The 27,167-nt window shown below is 40.8% G+C and overlaps 1 protein-coding gene across 6 annotated transcripts in view; it reads right to left on the reverse strand.

Annotated features, from left to right (window-relative positions):
- nrxn2a (neurexin 2a) overlaps nucleotides 1-27,167 on the reverse strand; it is a 116,314-nt gene that overhangs the window by 56,070 nt on the left and 33,077 nt on the right. For 4 of the 6 annotated variants that reach the window (XM_069146437.1, XM_069146432.1, XM_069146436.1 and 1 more), the window contains 11 exons: nucleotides 24,069-24,370; nucleotides 19,620-19,781; nucleotides 14,227-14,656; nucleotides 13,237-13,620; nucleotides 12,221-12,424; nucleotides 9,377-9,403; nucleotides 3,826-3,945; nucleotides 3,358-3,739; nucleotides 2,244-2,434; nucleotides 1,135-1,308; nucleotides 412-531 (listed from right to left, as the gene is read on the reverse strand). In XM_069146437.1, coding sequence (XP_069002538.1) covers nucleotides 412-531; nucleotides 1,135-1,308; nucleotides 2,244-2,434; nucleotides 3,358-3,739; nucleotides 3,826-3,945; nucleotides 9,377-9,403; nucleotides 12,221-12,424; nucleotides 13,237-13,620; nucleotides 14,227-14,656; nucleotides 19,620-19,781; nucleotides 24,069-24,370 — 2,496 coding nt within the window. The remainder of the gene's footprint in view (nucleotides 1-411; nucleotides 532-1,134; nucleotides 1,309-2,243; nucleotides 2,435-3,357; nucleotides 3,740-3,825; nucleotides 3,946-9,376; nucleotides 9,404-12,220; nucleotides 12,425-13,236; nucleotides 13,621-14,226; nucleotides 14,657-19,619; nucleotides 19,782-24,068; nucleotides 24,371-27,167) is intronic. The other 2 variants (XM_069146438.1, XM_069146435.1) reach the window with 1 other exon arrangement.

A 27,167-nucleotide genomic window follows, 5' to 3' on the forward strand; every position in this document is an offset into this window, starting at 1 on the left:
CCTAAATGATTATTATTGGAATAAAAAAAGTCATCATACACACCTGAAGGGTTATCATTAATGCACTACATGATTTTTGCCCCTTTTTTTTAAACAACTAATTTAGTAGTGTTTTCATGCTTGACCACTATGATTCATTTTCCAAAGCATATCATGAGTCTTCAGATTGATTTCCGACCTTCGAGACAGCAATTTGCTTCATTTATTTTCTCCATAGAAAATGTAATTTTGAGTAATACAGCATATTGCCACCTCCTTAAAGCTCTAAAATTATCTGACTCTAAATGACTCTTGGCTAAATGTTAATTTTAAGATAAATCCTATTTTATGAATTATTGACCAATTCAGGATCATCTCAATTTGACTTTTCCCAACGTTCTACCCAGTCGAGCATAATAAACCTGCACTTACGGTCACTGCAGAACGGGCCTCCGTAGGTGGTCATGGTGCAGTCACAGGAGAAGCCCTCCCACAGCTGCAGACACACTCCTTGGTGGTGGCAGGAGTCCTCTGTGCAGGTGGTGCTGGGACCTGCGGGGTGTTTCCACCACATTTACTAGGCGCCTCCTCTGTACTCTATTTATACATCTTGATAATTTTGTATTTATTCCAGTGACTTTAAATTCATTTTTACCACTGGGCTCCAATTGTTTTCCAATGATTGAATCTCCTCACTAAAAACGAATAAATGCTACAAAGAAAAATATGTCTTAAACTCCCTGACCTCAACCCACGTGCAATGGCAAACTTTAGGTACACTTGTATAACTGTCCTTTCGAACCAGAGCAGCGTTTCTTGTTAAAGTCATGGCTACCTGGGGAGATTATTGGAGATTATTAAACCTTGGCAGAACTCTTCACTGCTGAGTGAAAGCAGCTGGACGCCTTCACTGCACAGTGATATTACGCGTTAGCATGTGTAATCAGAAATAATGAAACCACAGAAAGTGCTCACTGGCCAATCACAATGGAGCATTCAACAAAGATGGTTAATACCAGAACAAATATAGTGGAAATAATTTTCAGTCAGCAGTCACAGTTCTTTAGGTGTCATCAACAGTACGCTTTGACAAATGCTGAAATAAAAGGAAATCAGATTATAGGAAAGATTGACAGGTTTTTCATAAATCCTCACCTCCACATCCGCGCTCCACCTCCCCCACCTTGTGGAGGGCGTCTGCCAGCAGGTCAGGGAGTCTTCCATTCAAGTCCACAGATGCCAGGCAACCCTTGTATCCTTCCCGGGATGCTATCAACCTGGGCAGGCTGCTGTACATGCTCTTACCAACACCTCCAATGTACAGCTCCCCTGTAAGACACAAGAGTTGATTAAGAGAAAATCTCTCAACCAAATTCAGTTATTTTGCCACATCTGGGCACAGTGCACACATTAAAGCATAGTATTGTGTTCACCGCTTCCAAAAAATAACATTCTTTACACAAAACTGTACAAGATAATGCAAATTTTAGAATGAATGTATGAATGGTTGAATGTTGTTTTTTTTTTAAATTTATTTTTTATTTAAAATCTGTCAAGTCAAACAGGAAAACAGAAGATTTCATCTTACACCAAAGAGGAGCCAATTTTCTTTCCTAGATTCAGACCGATGCAGTTGTCATTTTTTTTATCCAGTGTCCATGTTGTTTAAATAGCAAATATATCTGCGCCCATCTGAGCAGTCATGGTAATGTTGGTCTTGAAATGAGTCGTGGTCAGGCACATTGTTGATGTATTGCTATCTTGAGGTTTGATTTATTTACAAAAATCTGATCTTAATTTAGTGGTGCAGTATTTCAGACACGCAGCAGTACACAATACAAAGATACAAAGATTATGGTTATTTATATAAATAGTAATGGAGTAGATACGTTTCCTCTGCAGAAAGCTTTCTTTCCTACTTCTTGGCAAATCTGTTGTTATGATGATAGTCAGACGAGGTTCAAGCGCCCCTGTATTTTTAAGTGAATGTGAGGTGATTGGTTTATTTCATGTTAGGTCCAAAACACACCTATGAATAATGAAAAGCCTAACCACAACCCCTTTCAACCATGAGCCTTACTTTGTGTTCAGATTATCTCCCATAAAATTTGGAAAAGTGTTTTTGGACACAAAGATGAATGCTCTTGTGTCATGCCATGTGTTTAGCTCGTTGAAATAGAGCCTTGACTGTCCTGTGTTACTAATTGCAGCAATGGTTCCCTTTTTCTTCTGTTTAAATGCTTCCAATTGTTCAGATAAATTACCTTTTAAATCCAGGTTGCGGGCTCCATTGGCGTGTTGCGTGACGGTGCGGAAATCAATCTTAAGGATGTGCACGTTGTTGTTGTCGCGGGAGATCACCACATTGTGCCACTGGTTGTCATTGAGCGGCTTGTCAGAGTTTCCCTTCATTAGTGACGGCCCATTTCCCAAGTCAAAAACATAATGGATGTACCTACAGGACAACACAGATGTTTACACTCAGTATTTCTTATCTATAATTACACCTCCATGTGGGCCATTTACAAATTAACCTCACCAGTTATGTGTGCAGGTGATATATGATTGAAGCTTGCTTTAAATTATTCTGAATGCATGCATGAGCGTGCTGTTGTGTGCATTACTGTATACTGTCAGGTTTTTGATACTACCATGGTAAAAGCTCAATGTCTGTAATGTTAAAGTATTGTGTAGACGTTCAAATAAAAAAACTGTGAATATATGTAAACACACCAGTGAGTGTTTGGGCATACAAATGTTGACTTTAAATTTAATCATCAAGCAGTGCACTTAAAAACAAAAAAAAACAAAATCCTGTTGGAATCAAAGTGAAGCAGCATCCATGAATAAGCTGCCACACTTCACACATAACACCGAGCAGCCGGAAATCTATGACAGAAGTGTTGGAAGCCATCTTTTTGTCTGTTGTCTGTGTAAGCTTCTGCTGCAGGCTCCAGAGCTGAACAAGGCCTCCTGCTGACTAATTGCTTACTGGGAGAAAGTCTGTGCAAGGTCTGACAGTGGGAAGGTACAATTGTTGCATCGCTTGCTCTGTTCCAACAACCCTTCTCTACCATTCTCACTGCAACCACAATGATTTACGATGAATAAAACATCCGCAACATATTCGTGGAGGTGTCAAAATGCCAAATGTGTTTGGGATGACTCTGAACTCATGCTGTCTTGTCTCCCCTTAACAAAATTATTTATGATGAACAAATGATTTCAAAGCCATTTGGTGTCTCTACATTGCTGCAGGCTGATGGATTCAAAACATGACTCATGATTTGATAATTTTGAGCCCAGGAAAGAAGAAGAGCTCCTGCTCACTTGGCTTCCGTTTTTTAAGACAGACACACTGAAAGAAGAAGCACTTACCCTTTAACGAGCTCCACCACGATGAAGTCACTACCATCTCCGGAGTTGTAAAGTATCAAGCCGTCAGGACTAGTGGTCTTGAATTGGAAAAAAAGGTGCATGGAAGCGTAGGCTTGCAAAGTGGAGAAGGCCAAGTAGCTGGCTTGCGTTAGGAAAGTTACAGGATTGGCAACGATGTGCCTCATGCCGAATCGAGCGTTCAGCTCGCAGTAGGATATGTCTCCGTTCTTGCACTGGTCCAGATAGAGCACCCCATTGAAGGAGAGAGCCTGCAGATGGCCGATGAAATTGGAAGGCATCACTGAGATGAAACGCCGCTCCGTCATGATGCCCGTCTCGATGTTGTTGAATTCCAGGCGGGTGTGGAGGCCCGTCATGTGGCCTGAGGAACAAAACACTCTGCTTAAGCCACAAATGCCTTTTAATATCTGCAGCTTTGTTACCACGGCTCCTTTGTCCCCACTGTACCTTCCACAGTGCCATTGTCTACAGACAGCTGCAAGTTCTTCCCACGCCGCACCACCTTCACCGTGTGCCACTCATTGTCATTCAGCTTCTCGCCTACCAGGAGTATCTCTGGTCCCTTGCCTAAGTGGAGGAAAGCGTCAAGTGACAATCATACCGCATGAGCTCAGTATACACTCTCTCCACACACAGCTCTTGACATGAGAGCCACTCTCAGTGCATATATTCATTTACTTATCACTCACGCACACAGCCACAAACATCGGCCAGCAAGACATCATTTGCATTCATTGAATACACAGTAAAATGAGAAATGAGATAGAGCCTATTCTACGCTGAATGTTTGAAATGTACTGACATAGCATGGCATAATTCTCTTTGTAGGGTCATTTGAGGGATGTCTTTTGGAGGAAGAATGTAAGGTAATTTTAGGGGCCTGGCTCAGATATATAGCTATAAGTTTCAGAATTTCCGTGCCATCATCTGCCTTTTTCACTGGTTTCAAAATAGGTCACAGTGCAGAGGCTTGCCACTGCAGCACCGTCATCCCGAATCAGTGCCTATGCAACAGGCCGACACGGCAGTTCAAAGGAGTTCTGACATCGCTTGGGAAACTAATTGGCCATGCCTAAGCTGACTGCGCCTTTAGGGGTTTGTCTGTCTAATTGAGCTCAGGGTGCAGGAGAATTACAGGGGACGTACAGAGGGCAATAAATGGAAAACATCAACTGGTTTCCGAACACTTCACTGTTGCATCCTCGGGGAAATAAAACTGTGACTGGAGACTTTGTCCAGGGCTGCATATCAAGTGTCTTCGCAGCACACCGCATGATGCCACCATCCACCTGCTGAATATCGACTACGCACACCAGACAGATCAATCACATCAAACCCTGACCCCTCTGCATTTGATGGATTTACTTAGATAATGAAAAACAAACCACGTCCAATCATCATGTCCAACACAAAAACAGAAATGTTTACCTTGCAAATGACATGAAATCAGAGGTACGGACAAGATTTGCTGAAATGAAAGAGATAGCGGAAGGCTAGATAGGAGGGAATATTCATCTTATCTGTGCTTGTCAGAGGGGAGCGTCTTTGCTGTCTAATGTCAGCATATAAACCCAAACATACTTGTAGCTAAATAGAAAAACACAGTCAAGATTGCTTAAAAGCGGAGATTCCAACGATTTTAAACATCAGAACCTGTTTGTATGTCATGAAGAGGACTGCTGCTTATGTATAAAATGTTTTGATACTACTAATGCAGCCTTGTTTGTTTACTAGCTTCAGTCTGGAAGAAAAAAGGAGCTACTATATTAGATCACGTTCTGGGCGTATTCTTATAGTGCTGCAGTATTTTCAGATCTGTAGCTGTTGTGTGCATGCACGCAGTGATCATCTTGTTATTCACTTTAAGAACATTTATTAAAAATGCATGCGATTAAGTATTGAACAGAGAATAGTGGCGAGAAAGCATCATGTTTGGCAAATTATTAGGTCCTCAATAAAATGTATATTAAGAAGTAGCCTATTAAAAAGACATTCACCTAATTAATCATGCCATATTTCTTTTATATGATGGTACATTAGTTGCTTTTAATAATAAAAAGCATCTATATTGGTACTGATGTAGGTGAGCATGGCCCTGGTATTTATTGCCTGCCGCATGTATCGAGCCTATTATGGCTCCAGAGAGAGTCTGATAAACTGCCCGAAGTGTTGCCACTTGAGTCGGCATCGGTTTGGTAAGAAGACTACAAGTTTGAAAATGAATAAAATCAGTTTGAGAGAAGCTCATCAGACTTCTGTAGCCTGCTCATGGTCTCTACTTTTGGCTCACAGACACATCTGCAGCTACTACAGTAGGCATTTGATAGTTTTTTTTTGTTTAGGAACTGTCCATTGTGAGTCTTTAAAAAACAAAAAACATCTCACTGTGCACAAGTTCCATCATATATTTCCTGTGCTTGGGTCTGTGGGGCCTGTAAACACAGCAGTGAGGCAGGCGGATAATGGCACCTTGTATAACGATGATGTCCGATGAACATTTCTTTTAGTGTATGATTATAAAGATAACCACACCTTTTGTGTTCCCCTCTGAGAACGATAAACAGCCCTGAAACCCCGACACGCAATCTGCATCTCCATAATAATGTCCTGATCCAATACCCTGAAATGACTGCTGCCTTACCTATTGAACCATATACTTATGTTATCGAGGTGCGGTGCAAAAAATAAAATAAAAACATCTCATAACTATTTGCTCAACTATTAGTCCTAATTATTGTTGAGAGCGAGTTCACGAATTGCGTCTCTCAGTTAATATAAATCTCTATCTCATCTATAAATGGAAGTACACATAATAAAACTGCCTTTCATATTTGGGAAAGTAACCTATCTCTAACATTGCAGAGGGTATTAAAATGGTGGAATATAATTGTGTATTCCCACAGACATCTGACTGTAAACCCTTTGAAATGTGGCCTCCTTTTAAAGCACCTTCACTTCACAGGATCGGCTTCCAGAGGCTCGAGAGCAAGCCGCACACGTAAAGCATCTATTTTGTCCAGTTTGATCCTCGGTTAAAATTGAATTTGATGAATACTTTCAAACAAGGATAACTTCAAAGGCCTGCTGCGGCTATACAGGTCAGCATTATGAGGCTGCTGAGACTTTGAACGCAGTATGTGCATGTTAATCAAAGCATGTCATGGTAATTCTGTAAATTTATAGAACAAATGCCTCGTTTCAAAAGTGTGCAGCGTACCATTATTGCCCAGATTCCAGATAATTAATCAAGAGCACTGCAGCAACATTTGTTCTTACAACTATCATCCTCCCACTGTGTATCCAGTGGTGGACAGCTTCCAAGCAGCTGCTGCAGATGGGCTGTCTCTACGACTCCCTCAAAAATAACTTGCAAGATACCTCGGCGAAAAAAAAAATTGAATTCTTGATCCTGTAATCAAGTTGTTAAGGCAGGCGTCCAAACAGATATATTTAAAATTCATGATCAGCCCGTGGAAACTGCCGAAGAACCTGAATCATTTAGATAATTCTGCAATTTAAAATTTGGCACGAATTTCTTTTAGCAATCATAAAATCCATTAACACGGCATGCATTGTCACATCTGCAGCTTTTTCAGAGGCCACTGGTGTAGCACACATACAGTGTAATGGATGAGACAGATGCTTGATTTTGCACACAGAGGCAGGAACATACAGTGCATATTTTCTGTGAACAGTGCATGATAGTACGATGCCATCTGCTGGTAAAGAGGGCAACTTCTAGGGCAGATGCCCGGTGAAGATAATAGATATGCAGCCATTTTTAGTATTTTTCCTTTCCTATTTGCATAATTATAATGTTTACCATTTAGGGCAACGAATCATTTGAAATGGCTATAAATTGCTCTCCTGCTGATGGGTCACTGAACTCGTTTCAAGAGGCAGACACACACACACATCTCAAACAAGAAGCACACAATCCCTCACATAAAGGCACACACTCTACTTACCTTCATCAGAGAGAGACATCGCAATCCATTCAATATAATGGACGTTTGATTAGGCATGTTCAGTAAATCTGTTGTAGAAGCAAACGTATCTGTTTTTTTTGCTGTGCAGCACCTCAGATCAATAGATCAACATGAGACAGAGTTACAGACTGCGGATTATTGATTATTCAGTTATACACGATTAAATGTCCAGATATGTTAGAGAGGACGTAAACAGTTGTTGCAATGGGATCCTTTCGTCTCAGGTGATCACAATAAATACAGTATAATAACAAGTGCTGAGCCTACTCTGCAAATCATTGAGAAATTGAACATTTAAACCTTTTATTCTAGGGAGCTCAGGAATTATTCATACACGAGGGGTGGAAACAAGCTTTCAGCCAGCACTCGTTTATAGTGATAACTTTTATAAGCATTCATAAGCCTCCTCTGTTTAGGACGATCTAACTCGGAGAGTTGTTCACCTCTTCACTGCTAGTGGCTTTTATCTGTTTCTCACACTGCTGTTGTCTGAACCAAAACTTAAATTGCCTGTCTCTCAACAATCTGCATCATAAATTCCACCATCATTGCGACTCCATTTCACAAGAGTATGGACAACCAGAAAATCTATTCTGTTAATCCAGAAGATCTTCCATTTGTATTCATCTGCCTTTGAATCTGTGCAATTATTTAAATACCCCATGCACCATTGGAACGTATTTGATGGATGCTTTTGCATATTTTTCAGCCTGACTGTTTGTATTAGGTCGGTTTTCATGCTAAACTATTTAGATGTTTTATATATTATACAGGCCGGTGCAGTGGTTAACACTGTCGGTGTATAACGAACAGTTAGATTCAGACACTTGTTGTATTCAAAGCATTTATCATATAAGATTGTCATCAGATGATTAGAGTTACTGAGGGTGCTTTCACATCTTCCTTGTTTGGTTCTTACCTTTGGACTTTTCAGTTTGGTCTGAACCAAAATAGCTGGTGTGAAAGGTGCCTCACACACAAAAGACACAAAAGGCCAAGTAATAATGCAAAAATATTAAAAGTATAAAGGCATCAATATTAATGTGAACTTATTTTCATTCATTTCCATTGAAACGGAAAGGACTACATGGTGAACTGGCAACACCGCTGTGAGATCACACCATCTACAAACCAATCAATGTGGGGAGATGCAGACTACGTAGGTGATGACAACAGGATGAAGGTACGTCATGCAACGTTCTTTAGTACACTTGCAAAACTGAAACATAAAACCAAAACTAATCGGAACAGATGTTAAACATGTAACAAAAACATGAACCTTGGTCCGAAGGTGTGAAAACGTCCTAAAACACAATCTGCTGCATCATGTCCCTGAGACAGGAAGAATTGTTTGCAACAAACTGTAATCTCTTTCATACCTTTCAACGCTCAGGCAAAACGAGCCTTTTTGGTAGCCGACAGTCTTGTCTCATACTTATCTTTTGCTTACGTATCCAGCTAACCATTAAGTTAATCTCAGCTCTGTTACGCAGTCTAATTACTCACTGACAAACAATTTTTTTTTTCTCTCTAAACTGAGACTGAGAACTGCTTTGTTTTCACTGGGGACAGTTACTGGTTGTACTTGAACTGTACCCAATTATCAGCTGAGCGTGCAAATTAGTCACAAATGAATGACAGACTCATCCGCAGCACAACAGCCGACTACTGTACCTCAGTTTTAGCTACATTTGATTACAACATTATTACACTGAAATAATGAGAAAATGTGTAATTTAAATTGTTGGATTTCATGAGTGCGACGCAAGAGAATCCAATTATATTCAACTGCACAGCTGCTTGCTATAGTGACGTCTCATTCTTGTTCTTATCTTTATAATGATGCTTGGGAAAAAGATAACGGCAACAGTAAACAAGGAGAATTGTGGGGCAGAATAAATGAATTATGCTCTCTGTCTCATAAGGGAACAGATGAAGAGGCACACGAATATACCACAGAGCATGTTCTCTAAATCATGGTACAGTAAATAATCATAGGAGACACTTACTGAGATTACAGTCTATCCTGATACAATCTGGTGAGAGAGAGAGTGAGATGGTGAGATTAAAAGAAAAAAAAGAGCAGCACAAAAAAGGAGAATATTTCACATCCTTCAAGGTACATTCTGCAGACAGTTCAGTGCTTTTCAGAGCCCACCATCCGGGGACAGCCTCGAGAGTCTAAACCGCCACTTTCCTCCCTGCAGTGTACGTGACGTTAGGAAAGTGAGTGAAAGGGGAAAACCTCAGCATGTGTCTGGCACTGCTGAAAGCACAATCGAGCAGTTGGGATCGATAAGTTTTATTGACCATAAAAGTAGAGGTGCACCAGTATTTTATATATATATATATATATATATATATATATATATATATATCTCAACGTGAGCTGTGCTATGGCTATTTACGTTTCTAATGTGGAGATAATAATGACGATTTCAACATGTGAAACATAATAAAATATCTCAAACAAGAAGCACTGTCCTGCTACTATACAATAAAATCCTGTAAAGTCTATAAAATCAGTTTAGTGCACATCATATTCTGTAATAAGGATAGCCTCCGTGCATTCATAAGTGATGCAGGTATTAACGTGAGTAACTTAAAATTTTACTGAGAACATCATGAATGTTTTATTTTGAAATGTTATGGGTATCACACTTGACTGATGCACCTCGACTCAAAAGCCCCAACCTCGATCCATCTTCTGCTCAAATTGCTGTTAAGTGAAATGCTTCAGTCTCCTGCTTGTTCGGCAGGCTGGATGGTAAGATACTTTCCAAGTCAAATACAGAGGAAAAGCGGCGATTTGCACAACCTGCAGCCACACGGATACTTACACCGTGAAAAAAACAAAAATACAAAACATGGCATCAAGACAAATGTGATGATTTGGCAAGATTTTGTTACATCTACAAGACCTAATGTTTTTTAAATCTGGCTGAAATATTCACATTTTTGGCCACAAAATGAGTTCGCCCACTCATCATTTGCATGTTCTGAAAAACAAAAAGCGAGTTAAGGTACTGGACACGAGTACATCGCTGTAAGTCATGTGGCTGAGGAGTGCTCTCAAGCTGTCAACCATCACAGAGCAGTGGATACAGACAGCCAGAGACCAGTCTTTTGCAGGTGTGCGTGTGTGTGTGTGTGTGTGTGTGTGTGTGTGTGTGTGTGTGTGTGTGTGTGTGTGTGTGTGTGTGTGCGCGTGCGTGCCCATCACTGACACTCTCTGTTCAGTGAAGTGACTCTAAACTGGACAGGCCAGTAAATGTGAGGGGAGGGAACGACAATGGTCACATCTACGGAGTGAGAAGTTAAAGTGGTAATATTTCAGGGGAATGAAGGATCAGGTCTCTGACTGCCTTCTCCTTGAACTGCAGACAAGCCATTGAAGGGCTGAAAGAGCTGAGACGGTCAGGTGGGACCTGACCACAGGATGAACTGAGAGAGAGAGACAGAGAGAGATAAAGATAAGGTAGAATATACATACACACATACAGTTGCTTAAAAAAAAGCACTAAACTCCTGTTTCAAATCTTTTTGTATTCAAAAATGACCTCTTCCAAGTGCTTTGAAAGATTAATTTTAGATTTACGAACGACGTTCTTGATATGGTTCACTTGATAACTCCGTTTTGTACTCCGTTTTATGTTTAATCCATTGAATATAAAGTGGTAATTCTCTCACTAATGCATAAAAATACACATTTTGAGGTGTCTCTAATTATGTATGGAGCATACCATATATAATTAGACCCCTCTCTTTCTTCCCATGTTTCCTATTTGCCTGTAAGATTTTGAATGGGTGAGAGCTCTGAGGGGTGTGCTTGACACCACTTGACAAAGGCAGCGTTTGTGGTTAAAGGAGTAAATGTAAGCTACTTGCTTTGAAAATGGCCAGACGGTTAGCCATCCTACCCAGTTTGCTAGCTGTTAAAAACAGCAGTACATCAAAACGTGTAGAAATAATACTGAGCTCCATTTCTTCTCCGTGTTGGTTTATATGGAAGCTGACGATGTTTGACACTTTATCGTGTGCTGACAGGAGAAACAAGAGAGCATTATGTGGGTTCGGTCATGTTGCTTGTTTGTGAACGCTCCCAACTCGGAAGTCAGATGGTCCTACTCCGCTGCCGCCTGAACGCATAATTTAAATCGCACACATTTTATTGAGTTTAGTTTTCCATTCTACTTCAAAGAGAGTTTGAAATATAATCAGGCTAAAAGTGTGCTTTCTAGATTACCATGTAAACACAATAGGATTTTGATTACGTATCATTTCTCAGTTTTCTCTCTCAGTGGTTCTTTCCTTTTCTCTCCTTATCTAAAAATCAAATAGGGCTAAGGAAATCGTTTTAATTTCATTGTTGTAAACCAAAAATTACTGTTGGTAAATATGCTCATTTTGTTCGCTTAAATCAGATTCGTAGTAATCTTCTTATCTATCTCTCCGGCACAGTCAATTACAGTATTTCCTAAATATCACAACTATTCCTATAAATTGCACCCATAGATGAAAAACTTTTAAACTCCAAATGATCTTTCTCAAAAAGTAGACTGTTGTTATCACTTTTCTTTAATTAATTGTTAATCTTTTGATTCAATTTTTTTTTCCACCTAATTCCAGCTGCACTGGATAGACTTGACACCACCATTGCAGGTATCAGAAAAAAATACTAACTAATTACAGCAGAGGATTTTCTTTGTTTTTAGGCAACTGTAGTGATAGTGTATGTGGATGGGTTATGGGAGAGCCTCAGACAAAACAATTACATTGAGATATCTGCCTAGGTGACGTGTTCTAAAAGGTCAAGTGTTATTATCTGCTCGGATTTGCCGCAGCAGCATTACCCAGGTTCACAGTGAGCTTCACTCTGCCTCCGTCCAGCTCCAAACGGAGGGTGTCCGCAGATTGCTGAGAGGTGGTGGCCATCAGCAGCCCAAAGGCCCTCTGGGACATGAAGCGCAGAGACACGTCCTCGGCCTCTGTGTGCAGCGTCCTCGGCAGCACCACCTTCAGGTACATGCTGCCGTCGTAGCTCACCATGGTGGCCTCTGTGGATTTCAGGGACAGGAAGTGTTAGCAGGGAATCACAACAATACATTAAAAAAGACAAAGTGGCATTTATGGTATGAAACCTGGATCCTGTCTGACGTTATCTTGGGTGCTGCATGATATAATTTTAGATTGCAGTTTCCATCAGTCGCAGCAGATGGCAGAAAAAGCCTGGAGCACACAAAGAAGGCGGCGAGATTGCAGCAGCAATCAAATTTCGGAAGGATTTATACTCATCATAGTGCAATACAAAGGGGATTTTCATACATCCCTCATACTATTAGCTGCCAATGGAGCTGGGTAATTTGGCCCCTCTGTGAGGAAAACCATCTGCATGGTAAATGTCTCTGGTGAAGCACCACTGCATTTCTAATGAAACACTCATAGCAGTGGCAACCTCATGATACTGACAATTCATTAATGAATCGCTCCACTGTAGGAAAACACTGCAATTTGAGTCAACGAAAAACAGCATCTTAAAATGATAAAACATCATTTTCCTTTGTCCCATCATTGTAAACATGGAGAGTCATTTTGAGTTGAGAGCATAGCTCTCAGTTGAATAGATATTATACAGTATCATCATGCTGCAATTGCAAATTATATTATTATAGGAGGCATTGAGTATAGAGTCCGGGTAATGAATTTCCTCTGTATCTACATTGGTTCTATGTGTGCCGGCTCTTTTTAGACTCCACACACCTAAGTTGATAAATAAAACACCAGCCCAAGTGTGTTAAAAGCTTTGCAGCAGGATTTCTAAGATCCCTCATCCTCTCTGACCGCAACCATCCTTCTAAGAAACCCTTACCCTTCTCACAGCTGGGACCGAGGTAGCCGGTGCTGTTGCAGTCACAAATATGGCGGTTCCAGCCTTCTCTGCAGTGTCCGCCGTTGGCACACGTGTCTCTGGTACACCGGACATGAGTCTCCCTGGTGCAGAAGCTGCTGACACCCGTGGCGCTCTGAACCTCTGCCAGCCGCCACAGGTTCCGGCTCTGCCCGTCAATGAAGAGGTCCCTCACACAGCCCACGTAGCCAAGGCCGAGGGAAGCTGTCCAGACCTCAGGGGGGAGCACGAGGGCTTGGCGGTCCTCGGGTAAACCTCCAAGATACATGTCCCCGTCTAGGTCAAGGATCTCGCTGCCTTCGTTAGCAGAAAAGGGGATGCTCTGGCTGTTCACGGAGATAAAGCCTGTGGGGCAGATATTGACAGTGAGTCAACTTGTGCTTACAGAATGTTTTTTGTTGCAGAAAAGATAAGACAGGTGTGTGTGTGTGGGTTGTGCTAAGTGAGAAGCAAGAGCAAACTGAGATTGAGGAAGTGGGGACCAGGTGTGCTTGTTTTCAAAAGTGTAGACAAAGAATCTGCACTAGCTCAGAAGTACTTGAAACTTGATTTTTCTTTAGCAGAAGCTAAAAGTTGTTCTTGAAAAGTGAAACGGTGTGTATGTTTTGGCTTCGACTAATGAGGTAGACATTTGTATTGTACTAATAAGGCAGACACTTCCTTATTTGAGTTGGGTGACTGTAATTGGCCACTTGTGAAATAGGTTAACACAGATCTCAAAATGTCATAGATTACAGCCACTAAAAATATAATTGTAATTAAAACCTAAAATGCATGCGTGTTTCACTGGAGTGAATAAAAAGCGTGCCGATGTGACTGTATCCATGCTGGCATATGGCGATTTCACAGCTTGGAGCCCTTTATAGTCCACAGCTAAAACTGGAGCGGCACGGTAACAGAAGCAACAGAAGGCCTCCCCTGCTTTCACACAAACTCACAGCATTATCTCACCATTGCGCCCTTTCCTTTGGAAGTCCACATGGCACCACTCGCCATCATCCAGCCTCTTGTTACTGGCTTTCATCTTGATGCTGCCGGAGCCCATATCCATGACCAAGTAGAGAAATCCGTCCAGCAGCTCTATGGCGAAGAAGTCGGCGCGGGGCTTCCTGTCGGGCTGCTCGCCCTGGAGGCTGCCGTGGCTGAACAGCAGCAGGCCACTGGGCTCTGTGGTGCGGAAGTCAAAAGATATGGCGCCCGTCTTCTTTGTGTTCCACCTGGGCAATGTCAAGTATGCAGACGGCATGTCGAAGGTGACCGGCTCCAGGGCTTCCACATTCTCGCAGCTGAATATCAGGTCACCATGGAGACTGATCTTAGGGTCTCGCTGTTCAGCCAGCTGTGACAGTTCCAGTCTAAACTCATTATTCTTGTAGACCACCTAATAAATGAGAGAGATGTCACAGTGAGATGACAGCTGAAAAGAGCAATACATTTTGTGCAAAGGTTGAATATTAGTCATCATAAATAGTAGAATCAATATAAGCGGCTCAGCGTTCACAAAGACACGTTGAATCATCCTTGAGCTCAAAGAAAATGCCCTGATGATTTTGTGTTTAATTCATTTCAAGAGATGTGTCAAATACATTGGCACCTTTTTATTAAATGGGTGTAGGAGCATTTAATGCATTAATACTACAAAAAAAACCACGTTTAGCCTAAGAGGTTGTTTATTTCTCCTGCTGTGCATCCATGCAGACAGAGGAGGCACATAGAACTGAACACATTGTCTTTTAATGGTGCTCAAACTCAAATGCGGACTGTATTAAATTATTTGTGTGACCAGACTGTTTTTTTTCAACACACCAAGATCTTATTTTTTTTATTTGTCTGTTTTCATGTCTTCATTATTTACAAAACTGTAATGAGATTATCACAAGAAAACAAGATGCCAGTAAGAGTTTAAACATGCGTGAAACTGGGATAATGCATTTAGATTTAAATTTTTACCTTTTTGATATTAAACTAACTGAGTTTGAAATGTACAATGGGTCACACAGAAAAATTTTAAATTCAGAGCGGAGGAATCACAACCGTCTCACCTACACAGTGACAAACAATGTGTTTATACTACAGTAAACTGAGGAAGATAAAGTCCAGGCAGAGAAGGTGGGTGGGAGAAAGGTGGACCGGATTCCTTACAAGCTCAACACACAATTTATTATTTAAAGAGGTAAATTTAGAAAACATGGACTCATGAACAGTGCTAAAAAACTGCACTCTGGCAGGAGGGGATACACAGTAGAGCCTCCACTTGCCTTTGAGGGATATCTTGCTATTGATTTGAAATTTTAAATACAATATCCTGTTTAAAGTGAAAGCATACTTTGATAGAATATCTGCCCGGGCATCTTTATATTGTTTTTCTAAGTCTGGATTCATCAATATGCACAGCAGGAGACAACCATCCTTGTCTCACTTTGTATCAGTTGTAAGTCACCCCGAGCCCACTGTTATCTGCCACATCACTCTGCAACCAGTCAGTGCCTGAGGTGACACACCACACTGCACAGAGGACTACAGCAGAGCTGAGAGGCAATTTGAACCAATATCACACTTCACACTGCCTCAGTGTGACTAATTAAGCAGTGAAATCAGATGGTGAAACTGACCATTGAGAAATGAGTGTAACAGGCAATTTTTAGTCAATCAAGGCAGCTGCTCGCACAAAGAGGGAACAGTGCATTAGTGGCCTCTGCAGGGCTCTAATATGCCAAAGGACAATACAGGAAGTGGAATCCTGCTCCACCGGTTCAGGCGCCTGTTGTTCATGACATGGATTACATAGTGTCCCAAAACACACAAATAAAGCTCCTCCAGTTCAAGTCGCCATGTCTTTGATGCTCAAGCAGTGAAGAATAACAACAGTCTGAGAATGAAGACCTTCTCCGCTGCTAACAGCTGTGAACACATTCTTCATAACCAAATTGGCTACTGTCTTTGAAGCATTAAAGCACAGGAACCTACTGATGTGGTGTGGGATATCCTGTAGGCACACATACTGCAAGACCAATAAACTGGTGACTTCAAAGACAAACTCGTCTCTCCCCGCGAGTTGTTGTAGTCATGACATTTGTCTTAAAGTGGACATTATTTTTCCTGCACCTGATGAACTTGAATGGACAGACACAGCAGCACTCACATCTATTACCACGTAAAGTCTACAGCGACTAATCATGGCCCCGACTCACTACATTCAGTAACATAAAACGAGATATCACCTTAAATAGAGCCACTCCTTATACGATAAATATTTTACTCTCCCCTCACTTTTCTTTCCCACATGGATTAAAATGATGTGTGAACTTTCTGTTCACCTCATAGCTTTGTTCCTCTAGTTTATCACCAGACTCAGGAGCTCTGTCCTCGACTGACACGTCTCTGAACCTGGCGGCCGGATTTCCTCGCAGGCTGATGCCATTTGATGAGCTCTGCCTCTGTCACCGCTCGAGCTTATTACCAGGACTTTTTGGGTTTGTCAACGTATCCTCATGACTCCTTATCCCGTCATACTCTCTCTGCATGCCTACAGTGCATCTGTGTGACTACGCACAGCGGTAGTAGGTCTGAACACCATCGGCAGTCACACCGCCCACAGAGCGGAGGTTGTAGCAGTGGCAGCGGTACTGGGACAATAACCTGTCCATAAATAACATCTCATTTTAATTTCAGTGGATGCCGACTGCATGTTAAATATGTCAACAGTCCATTTAAAATCATTCAGTAAAGCCTGAGTGCTTTATGAACAAATACTGCCAATACTAAAACAACTACTAATTCATTTTCCAAGTTTATGTAGAGTATTGAGTTTAATGGAAAACATTCCATATCCATAGATTGTGCTGACTTAAAGATTCAAAATGAAAAGCAATAACCTAAAACATATTTAAACAACTTGCTGGAGGCTCTGTGAGGCTGTATGTCGGCACTGGGCTGCACTGAGCAAAATGCTGACATCAGCATGCTATATGTTTAGCAGGTAATATTTGCCATGTTCAACATCTTATTTAAGCCTATTAAAATGCTAACATTTATAAAATATCGCTCAACAAAAATTAAAGCTCAGGCTGATGGATATGTCATTAGTTGTGCATGTGTCTGATCATAAACCAAAGTAGTAGTCAAATTGAGATTTTGACCTCTTAATGATAAGACAGACATTAGAATTTATCCCTCAGGGATCTTGATTACCTGAAGCAAAATTCACATTTGTTAAGACAATTAGCTTAAGACCACAGACCTCATTGTGGCACAATAGACAACGTCCAGGGATCAAAGTGCAATGATCTAAACGCACGGTCTAAAGCGCATTTAGGGCGTGTCCAAATCCACTTTTGCAAGTTTAACGGTTGATAATCTGAGTGCAAAGTAAGGCACATGGTTTAAAGGGATGGTACTTATAGTGCCCTTGTTAATGGTCTCCCATTCCCTTTAAAAGCCAGGTGCACTTGCACCTTGGTGGATTGCCGGCTGATTTGCTAAATAGCAGGAAAGAGCATTTCTCTGCAGAGGACACGGATCGACTCCATTGGTCAAATGAACCAGACTGATGTACACAATAATAATCTTTTTCTCATTATAATATGTTTATTTTTAATCTTTTGGATGTTTGTGCGCTGTTGCATGTGGCCGTGTGTGTAACAACAGAGTGTATTTGTGTTGTGCACCCGTCTATAGAGGCACATTACTATCTTAATAATTCACCCTCAAAATAACAGTGAAATCCTGCGGCACGGACTTAAAACCAGGATTTTGTTGGTCAATTGCGCAATTGCTTTCCGCAGCCTCAAGATAGAAATGAGCCAACAATGCTCCTAAGTACATCTCATTTCAAGACCTACACACCCATGGGCGATCAGATGCGTGCAAGTATATTTGCTATTTAAACAATGTGGGGGCTCAACAGGAAAATAACAAATGCATCGGTCTGAAACTAGCAAAGACACTGGTGTTTCGCTTGGTGCTGTTTTGCCCTAGAAGATCAAGCTCTATATGGGTCATCCTTTGGGAAACCACAAACGTCTCTCCAGTTTCATGGCAATGCATGTGATAGATGCTAAAACATATTTTTCTGGAATTGATTACCAACAATGCCATTCCTAGATCCCAGCACAGCTAAAAACAATAGAAGTCTGTGCTTTCTTTAACCATCTAACTTGTTGTGTACACAAATCAAAAATGTGTCTGATGATTTTGTTCCACCATCTCTGATTGCACAAACTGGATGCTTTGTGGCTTGGACTTGGCAAGTTAATCCGCTGGGTCTTAAAAAGAAAATGTGAAACCAAAAGAAGAAGAAATCGTTTCATGTTTGTTCTTGCAGAGCACTGAGAGGAAGCACACAGTCTCCGACTCCAATCAGTCATTAATCTACTTTTAACAAGACCGTCCGCCAATCACCGACTCTCACACATACTGAAGCTGCTGCTCGTTATGCTTCGCTCCAACCTGCCGCTGCCGTCGCTAGCTTAGTCAGGTTATTTCCACTCTATTTACTTCGTGCATTTTGTGTCATCCATATCTCAAGTGATGTGTCTGTTCTTTCCTTGGTGCATTATACTCCCTGCTGAATCCCATACAGCTGGATTTAATGGGGATCAGGAGCAGAGCCTAATAACGGTTTATAAGCAATTATGGAATAAATGGTCTTATATTGGGTGACGTAAATGTCTCTGACGGAAGTGTACTCCGTTCTATGAGTTCCGGTATGACCTTAAGAAAATCGGCCACCCTGACGTCGATGCCACTTTTTAATATCAAACTACTGCCTGTTTAATCATGTCACCTCCTAATACATCTTGGCTAAGGGAAGGTATTTCTCTTACTTTTAATGCACATGGCACATCATTTGCTTTTTATGAGAGGGTACAGTTCATAAAAAAATGTGAGACTGTGCTGAAATTGGGCATTAACCCACAATTCACTGCTTTGTCTATACTACTTCTAATGCCAAGTACATGATCTTAACTTGCTTGCTCAAAATAATCAATGTGACAGGTGCAGGCTAGAGTTAAAACGCTTCAGAAATGAGGAAGGAGGAATGAAAACTGGTCTCAGGCTGGTGTTTCAGGAATGAACATGAGATATATCTGTTTCTTATGTATATTAATGCTCCATTCTCAAAGGGATTCCCAAAGGAATCTATAAATGCATATGCTCTGCACAACTTCTTGGCTAAAGGTTTCTCCTTCAAACACCCTACAGTAGCAGAATCAATATAAATGTGAGGGGTGATTTTCTATACGCAGAACATGCTCTGCTTATATGAAGGGGGGAGTGCTATCTAAGAAAGGCTGGATAGTATTTCTAGTGCTCTGCTGAGACCGAGGTCAAGCTGTACTCACATCTTTCAGACAGCCTATGAAGTTGTTGCTGACCGGGGAGCCCGGCAGGTCAGCTGTGTTTAGGCTGCCCCCTATGTAAAAGAGATCATCGGAGCCCAGCATGGTGTAGTCATCCTGCGTGTAGCCGGTGGTGGTGAGAATCCCGTCCACCAAAATCGTCACCTAGAGGAACCATTAAGAGAGTGTGAGGGAAATAAATTAGAAGACATGGAGAGATTTTAAGCCAAACAGAAAGAACTGGCCTAATTATTTCATGCTTCATTTCTTGATTCCAGTTGAGCTTGCCTTAATGTTGGATCTTGAAGGCAATTACAAGAACAGCTTTGAAGGGTTCACTAATCTCAGCTGATCCCTGTTTCTGATATATTAGCAGGATAGAAGAGGAGTCAATATACCATAAATATTCCTTCCGCTGATAGTTTGGCTCCACAGCAAAATGAAAGCTACAATTAAGTCGACAGTAAAGATATCAGGACGGCAAGCTACATGACTCGTATGCTGGCAGCACCAAAACAAGATTGTTCTCATATCAGTGTCAACAACACAGAGAAGGAAATTAATGACTGAACAGGGCTATAGAGGTAAAAATGATATGCTTGTTGCCATGACAATAAGCCTACAGTTAACACGTATTCCTGCACAAATGTAACAGCTCCCACTTAGGAGTAATAAGCAAAAACAATTACCATTTCTTTGTGAGGGGAACATTTTTCAATTTTCAGGAAAATCTGCTGTGAAAAGCTAATATTCTTTTGTAAATTGACAGCACACATGTTCAAAAATTCTGCTAATTGTTATGATGTCTCATGAAATACACAAAAATATAAATTTTATGCACTGCATAACATATTCAGAGAAAACATTGCTGATGAAAATGGGATCATTTCTATTTAGACAGAAGGATGAAGGAGAGGGATCCAGCAGAGCTTCATTTAAAGAGATAAAAAATAAACATATAGAAAACAATTCATTTAAAATATGGGACTCTTGGGCAATCTGAGTAAAAGCTGATGATTTTGTGCTCGAGAATGGGTCGACTTTGTACAATCTGTCGTTCCTATTTTGTCAATACATTTTAAAGCAAAAGGACAAGAGACAAAAGGATGACCTGACACGGTATGTTCAGGTGTCAGGTCTATAAAACAAAGTCCTGCCTCACCGTTTGCTGCTACTGGCAGCTATTGATTTCTGTCCATCTAGAAATGTAGCTTTCGGTATCTTTGACTTGGACACTGGACAATGAGAAGGCTTGACTGTGGGTTGATGACACTGCACATCAAGAAAACTTCAGAAAAACACGCTTTTATGTCTGGAGCAGAATGATGTTGCTTTTTCCTTTCACTCGACAATGTCTGCAAAAGCACGTGCAATGTCTCCTATGGTATTACACCATATCTTGACAGCCAGAAGGTTGATTTACAGGCATTTGAATCTATGAAAGCGAGGGATCAATGCAAAGGTAATTTCTGAATTAGGTCATTGTTAATTAGAAGCACTCGAGAGGATCTATATTCAGGCTGCAGTCATGGACTATACAATTTGTGGCAGACTTTCATTATAATGTCTCTATAATTTCTCCACAGCCAGTGTTATACTGAGGTCATTAAAGGGAAACGTATATATTCATGGTTGTTAATGTAACTCCAGAGAATTTCAGTGTTTAGGAGGAACAACAACAGATGATGTGTGTGCATGTTAACGTGCTGTGTGTACCAGGCAGACCAAAAAAAAAAAAGGTGAATGCATCATTAACAAGGGTCAGAAAAGGAGAGTGAATGAGCACCAACTCGTTTGCCCACAACAGTGACAGAAAAAGCAGATGGCGATGGAGATAGTAATGGGAGGAATTCTAGCCTGAAAAGCACCACCGGATCTAATAAAATGTTTCCACCAGCACTCTCTTGGGAGTTACAGTTCCCCCTATCTACATGTCAGTGAGGTAAGTTATCTGAGGGGAAAGCAATTTACACAGGGATCAAATGCATGCCTGAAAGCATAAGTGACGGTGTGAGCATTGAATTGCCGCTCTTTTGGAAGCTCGGGTAAGGAAATAGACGTGAAGGAGGATGCAAGTTTATATGCAGGTTAGTGTGACAGGTTCAGAACATATTGGTGATGATGAGATGCTTAGATACAAAACAAGCTCTGCTTTAGCAGGGAAATTTTACATTTACATGCATCGCATGTGCCCAAATAGAGAATATATTCAGTTTAGTTATGGTTTGAGTAAACTCACAAAGTGATCACTTCATGTGGCGCAAAAAAGCTAAACGTTTCATTTTTGTACTAGAAATGTATGCTGTTGGACTCCTGATTTGTCTTCTGCTGATTTAAAGGGATTTGTAAAGTAGCAATATTACATTGCACCCTTTACAGAAAAAACACATGCATTTCACGTGCAAAAACTAATGATCACATGTGGTTGTCATACATGTGATCATATGTGTCCCATGTGAACATGCTTGTGTTTTTTTCTGTAAGGAACATTAGTACAAAGGATCTGTGCTTGACCTGGTAATGTTGTAATTTGTGATCCTCAACAAATCCAGTAGACACTTTCCCAAAATGTGAAAAGCTGGCTAAAAAAACATGTCGACAGTTAATGCCCCAAATGAAGATACTTTAACACCATCATCAGGTGTATCAGGTGTGAACGGAATAAGACACAGCAAATTAGCCGTGCTTAAAATACAGATTCTGAGAGCGCTGATGTAGCGCTGGAGCACATTTTTCTATAGCTCTGAAATTAGAGTCTAGGATTCTGTTTTCTGTTTTGAGGAGCAGAGACGACTTCTGCTGTACCAGATTAGCTGGAGAACAACATAACTGGCAGTTAAAGAGCCCTAAGCAGAGATAAAATAGAGTGAATATTTACTATAGTTAACTGTTAGTTGTGTAAATAAGCAGCTGTTTATCACGAGGTGATTATTTGTCAATGTGATGTTAAAAACCTGTTTCAGCTGCACGCACGGAGCAAAAATAGTGCAGGCTTAAAGAAAGCTGTATGATTTTTAATTTTATATATATATATATATATATATATATATATATATATATATATATATATATATATATACATGTAAGGGACCAAACTTCGCCACAAGCTGACTGATTGAAAATGTTGCAAAAAACCAGTTTAGACACCAGAAAAAAGAGCAAGATAAGCATCCAGAGTGAAGTCTACATTCGTCAGTTGGTCATCTAAAAAGTTTAAAGTCCTGTGTTTACACTCTTTATAGTCTCTACCACCTCCTGAGAATCTTATCTAGCTTTCCTCACCAGGTGATATTAGTATTTCTGCAGTTTTAGCTGATGAAAATAAATAGATGACACTGAACCAGACTGTAAATCTGTGGGCCAAAACATTCAATAAACCTTCAGATAGGCACTAATTATGCGTGGGTTTTGAACCGCAAGCATACACTTCACATGACATTTATCCAGTTTTAATATAAACATTTTTTGGAGCTGTAAGGCAGTGCATGATGGGACTAATTGTAGAAGGACTGCAGTCCGAATGCCAGCAGGGTAACATATAATGTAACAGACACACCCTGGCAGTAAATTAGTTTGGGAATTCAGGACCTTGTCCAGACAATGGTAATGATGTGAAACCTTAGGGCCGAGTTGTACTTAGCTGGAGTACAGTAGGTAGGTACAGCAGTGTAATGTCGGACACATGCAGTGGCTGTATTCACTATATAAGCTCTTGCTTTTTCTTGCATGACCTCCCTGATTCTGCTGCAACGTTGCATCAGTGGGCTAATCCCCCCCACCAAAAAATAAAAAATAAAAAAATGTTTGTTGTTGTTTAAGCAGAGTTTATCAAAAACAGAAATTCTGGGTGATCACTTTTGTTCAATATAACTAGAAAAACGAACACACTGGGATATCATCAGTACTGCAGGGAAAATGAATATGATGGATAACAGGGAATAAGTTGAGTCTTCCTTTTAAAAACATTCCAGCAATCTTTTGGGTGCAATAAATAAATAAATACAAAATCAAGTTGCTGAATTATAGAAAGACTCTGTGATTTTCACCAATGCAATCTTCTTCACGAGCAAGCAGGCAGTGACCTGATATGAGTTTGTAATATCAAAATGTGGAAAAACAGGAGCAGAAATATAAAAAAAATTCAACAGAATCCTACACAGCGTTTCTTTACTTACAGTGGACAATAGTCCCCAAAAGAGCCTATTTTCATGTAACTAGTATTACCTGGACCTCGTAAGAATCTGGTCCAAACGGCAAAGACATTTTAATATTTATTATTATTATTATTATTATTATATATACCTTTAAGATACACTCACTGTGCGTGCCAATACTGTACACAGCAACTGGTTTCTCTTACATCCTATGTGTCATTTTCTGACATAAATAAAAGAGTTTCTTAGTCCTGTCGGCAACAAGCTTCAAAATCAGAGGTTATGGACGTATACACACCTGACGGAGGTTGCGTGTCACTCGCACATCATGCCAGACATTGTCATTAAACTTCCCGCTGGCCGGTTCCACCAGAGCTTCAAAAGCACCGGAGCCCAGGTTGATGACGAGCCACAGAGCTCCGTTCCTCAGGGACAGGTTGACATAGTCAGCTGACTTTCCCGTGTGCAGCAGCAGGCCGTTCCTCTGCAGGGTGCGGAAGGACAGCGTGATCTCATCCAAACTACTCTGAATGGGAGTCTGGGACAGGTTGTAGCTGAAGAACTCATTTCCTTTGAAGGTGGCCACTGACTCCTCCTGCCCTGAAAGGGGAAGAAGAACGTCTTAGATAATTCTTCCTGTCATTAGGCTTAACTTTAAATTATCTACTGGGTATATTCACTAATTGAGCATGTTGAAATAGAGTAGGTTTGGTGACTAAAATGAGTGGAAAACACACAGTTCAGCATTGTTTGACAAATCTTTCTCTGTCACTAACTTGAAAAGACCATGTTTGTAGTTATGGAGCTTTTCACATATGCTACAAAAACACTGTACATTCTGATGAATGTACTGCCAGTGAAAGAAAACATGATTGTGTGTGTCATTTGCACATTAAAGGATAACGCTGGTGATATTATATATATTTCATATTGTTAACAAATCATGTCAAAAGACCAACAATAAAGTGATTCTTCTGACAAGTATAGTCTCTGCAGATGAAGCACAACAAAGCTTATTCCTCTGTTCCATAGACCTCCTCAAAAACACACCAGACTCACACTATTACATCACATCTTAAAATAGTCCTATTTACCCCTATTCCAGTAAAACATTTTCTTGAAAAAACTATAGAAGAACACCAGCTTTATCCTTTATTCCACGGTGACGTTTTAAAAATGCCAGCATGAATGCGTCAGGCTTGGCTAAACATCTAATTTACACCCGCAGTCAAAGGAACGTCCACTGGGTAATGTAAATGCACAGTAAAATGCAAAGAAAAGAATTTCCCAACTGTTCAGAGGGAAGCAGACGGAGCTTCATTAAAGATGTTGGTTTTTGTCTTTGCCATTGTCTCGGAGAATTCCCCATGTTAGCTCTTCACAAGCAGTGCTATCAGTGTACCTTTGGTGGCAGACAGCATATAATACAAAGTTATTCTAGACATTACAATGAAGGATAGATGAGTAGGTAGCTAGATAGATAAAGAAATAGATAGACCTACTGTACACTAAATTATAAAACACATTGTATTCTATTTTGCTTCAAAGGCCTTCCACACACGTACAATTCCTTCTCACACCCACTCTTAATTCGAACAAAATTGAACTCCACAGTAAAATTTCACATTGGTTCCTCCTGACATTAAACCACTGTTCTACACTGACCCGATGTTAACTGTTGTATAACATGAGTGGGCTGCTTCCTTTGCTTGTTGATAAGATGCAGCTTCCCAGCTATTGAGTGATTTGTTTCAAGCTGGAAGGATGAGCTGTCCCTTAAGCCTCACGTTTGTTTGTACAGTAAGTGTCTGCTTCTGAACTGCGGGGCTAAATTTAAGGCTGCAAGATCAATGGTGCCATTAGTCTCTATTGTTTGAGCTGTGTAGTTGCTCAACTGTTGAGCATCCGTTAAGCTGTTGTTGTAAACGTTCCTCATGTGAGTCACATTTTAGGTGAAACGTTAACCCAAAGTGCAGGTGCAGAAGGGAACATTGAAGGGAATTTATAGTGGTTGAGAAAATGATTGTAAAACATGAATAGGGAACACTAGAAGTCAGTATCCATTTAACCTGATATCTCGAAAAGGTTACCTCATGAGAGATCAGCCATTATAAGGAGAGGATTTGCACCATAACCCCTGCACATCCTGTACAATCTGTCTATTCATCTTTCTGTCATTCCAGGCTTCCAATAAATAAGATGTCACAGTCACAGATGACCCTAAAGCCCTTTTGAAAGTCTCTGAAGGGTCAGTGGAAGTGTGTGGGTAGATAGAAAGGCAGTGGGTCATTTCTCTGCTTTCCTTGTTACCAAGATGGTTGCCTATTGTCTGCAGCAACAATGTTTGCTAGTTTGTGGAAAAGGAAATGCTGTCTTTGTTTTCCCTGACACCAGATAGACTTTGGCACTAACTCCAAGAAAATACCTTCAAAGACGCCGGCTGCAGTGAGTATGCCAGCTTGAACATGCTGCTGGAACAGTTTAGCACTTCAAGTATGTTGTAGCTGACTGAGGGAGGATCGCTTGATGCAAATGGGACATATTGATACAGGAAGAAGGCTCAGCAGAAAATAATGGCAGCACCAACAATCTCTACATGCCTCTGCTGCTTCTCTTCCCGTGGCCATATCTTACCTTTTTGTGCCAACAGCCCTCTCTCTGTTCGTGTGTTGCTATCATAGACTGTATATAAAAGTGGATGTAGCTTCTGGCTCTGAAAAATGAGGCGATACAGAAGTGCCTTAAGCTGTAAAACCACCTAGTGCCACTAAAGTTGGCTCCAAAAAGCCTCCGGCTCCATAGACTACCATTCAACTAGTCTCATAAAATTCTCAGTCTCTCCAGGAGTTATCTCGGTTTTGCTAGCTAAAGTCGCTCCTTCTTATTCGTTTTCTGGCCGTCCATCTGAAAATAATCATGCCATTATCATAAAAAAAGCTTTAAAAAGCCGTGTTTATGGGGCCGTGTCCGTTTGATTGACAGGCCTGTGGTGCAGTCAGGTTGTGGCTATCGGTGGGTGGGACGTAGTATCGCCGGGTTTCCAAGCAGATCGAGTCGGATCTAATGTTAATAATAATGTTAAGCTTTACAGCAGAGTAATTTCCAAAAAGCCTGGGGCACAGATGCAGTTATGAACATCATCTACTGCTTCGGGGACTGTCTGCTGGATGCACCCAGACCTGAGTCGGGCAGTGTGCATGTCGATGGTGGGGCAGCAGCTGACCATTGGTCTGGAGCAGGGACACTGTAGGCTACACTTGAGCCTGAATAATCTCACCATTTACAGTGCATCTGCGTGTACACACTAGCAAAGAATCGTGGGGCTGAAACACGTGCACAAGTGGGCGCTGCTGAATTTTCTTGAAGTCTAACTGTGGCAGTATAAATAGAGATGAAA

Source organism: Embiotoca jacksoni, unplaced genomic scaffold (assembly GCF_022577435.1).
Source record: "Embiotoca jacksoni isolate LCO1_2020_lvr unplaced genomic scaffold, fEmbJac1.0.p SCAF_13, whole genome shotgun sequence".
NCBI classification, from domain to species: Eukaryota; Metazoa; Chordata; class Actinopteri; family Embiotocidae; genus Embiotoca; species Embiotoca jacksoni.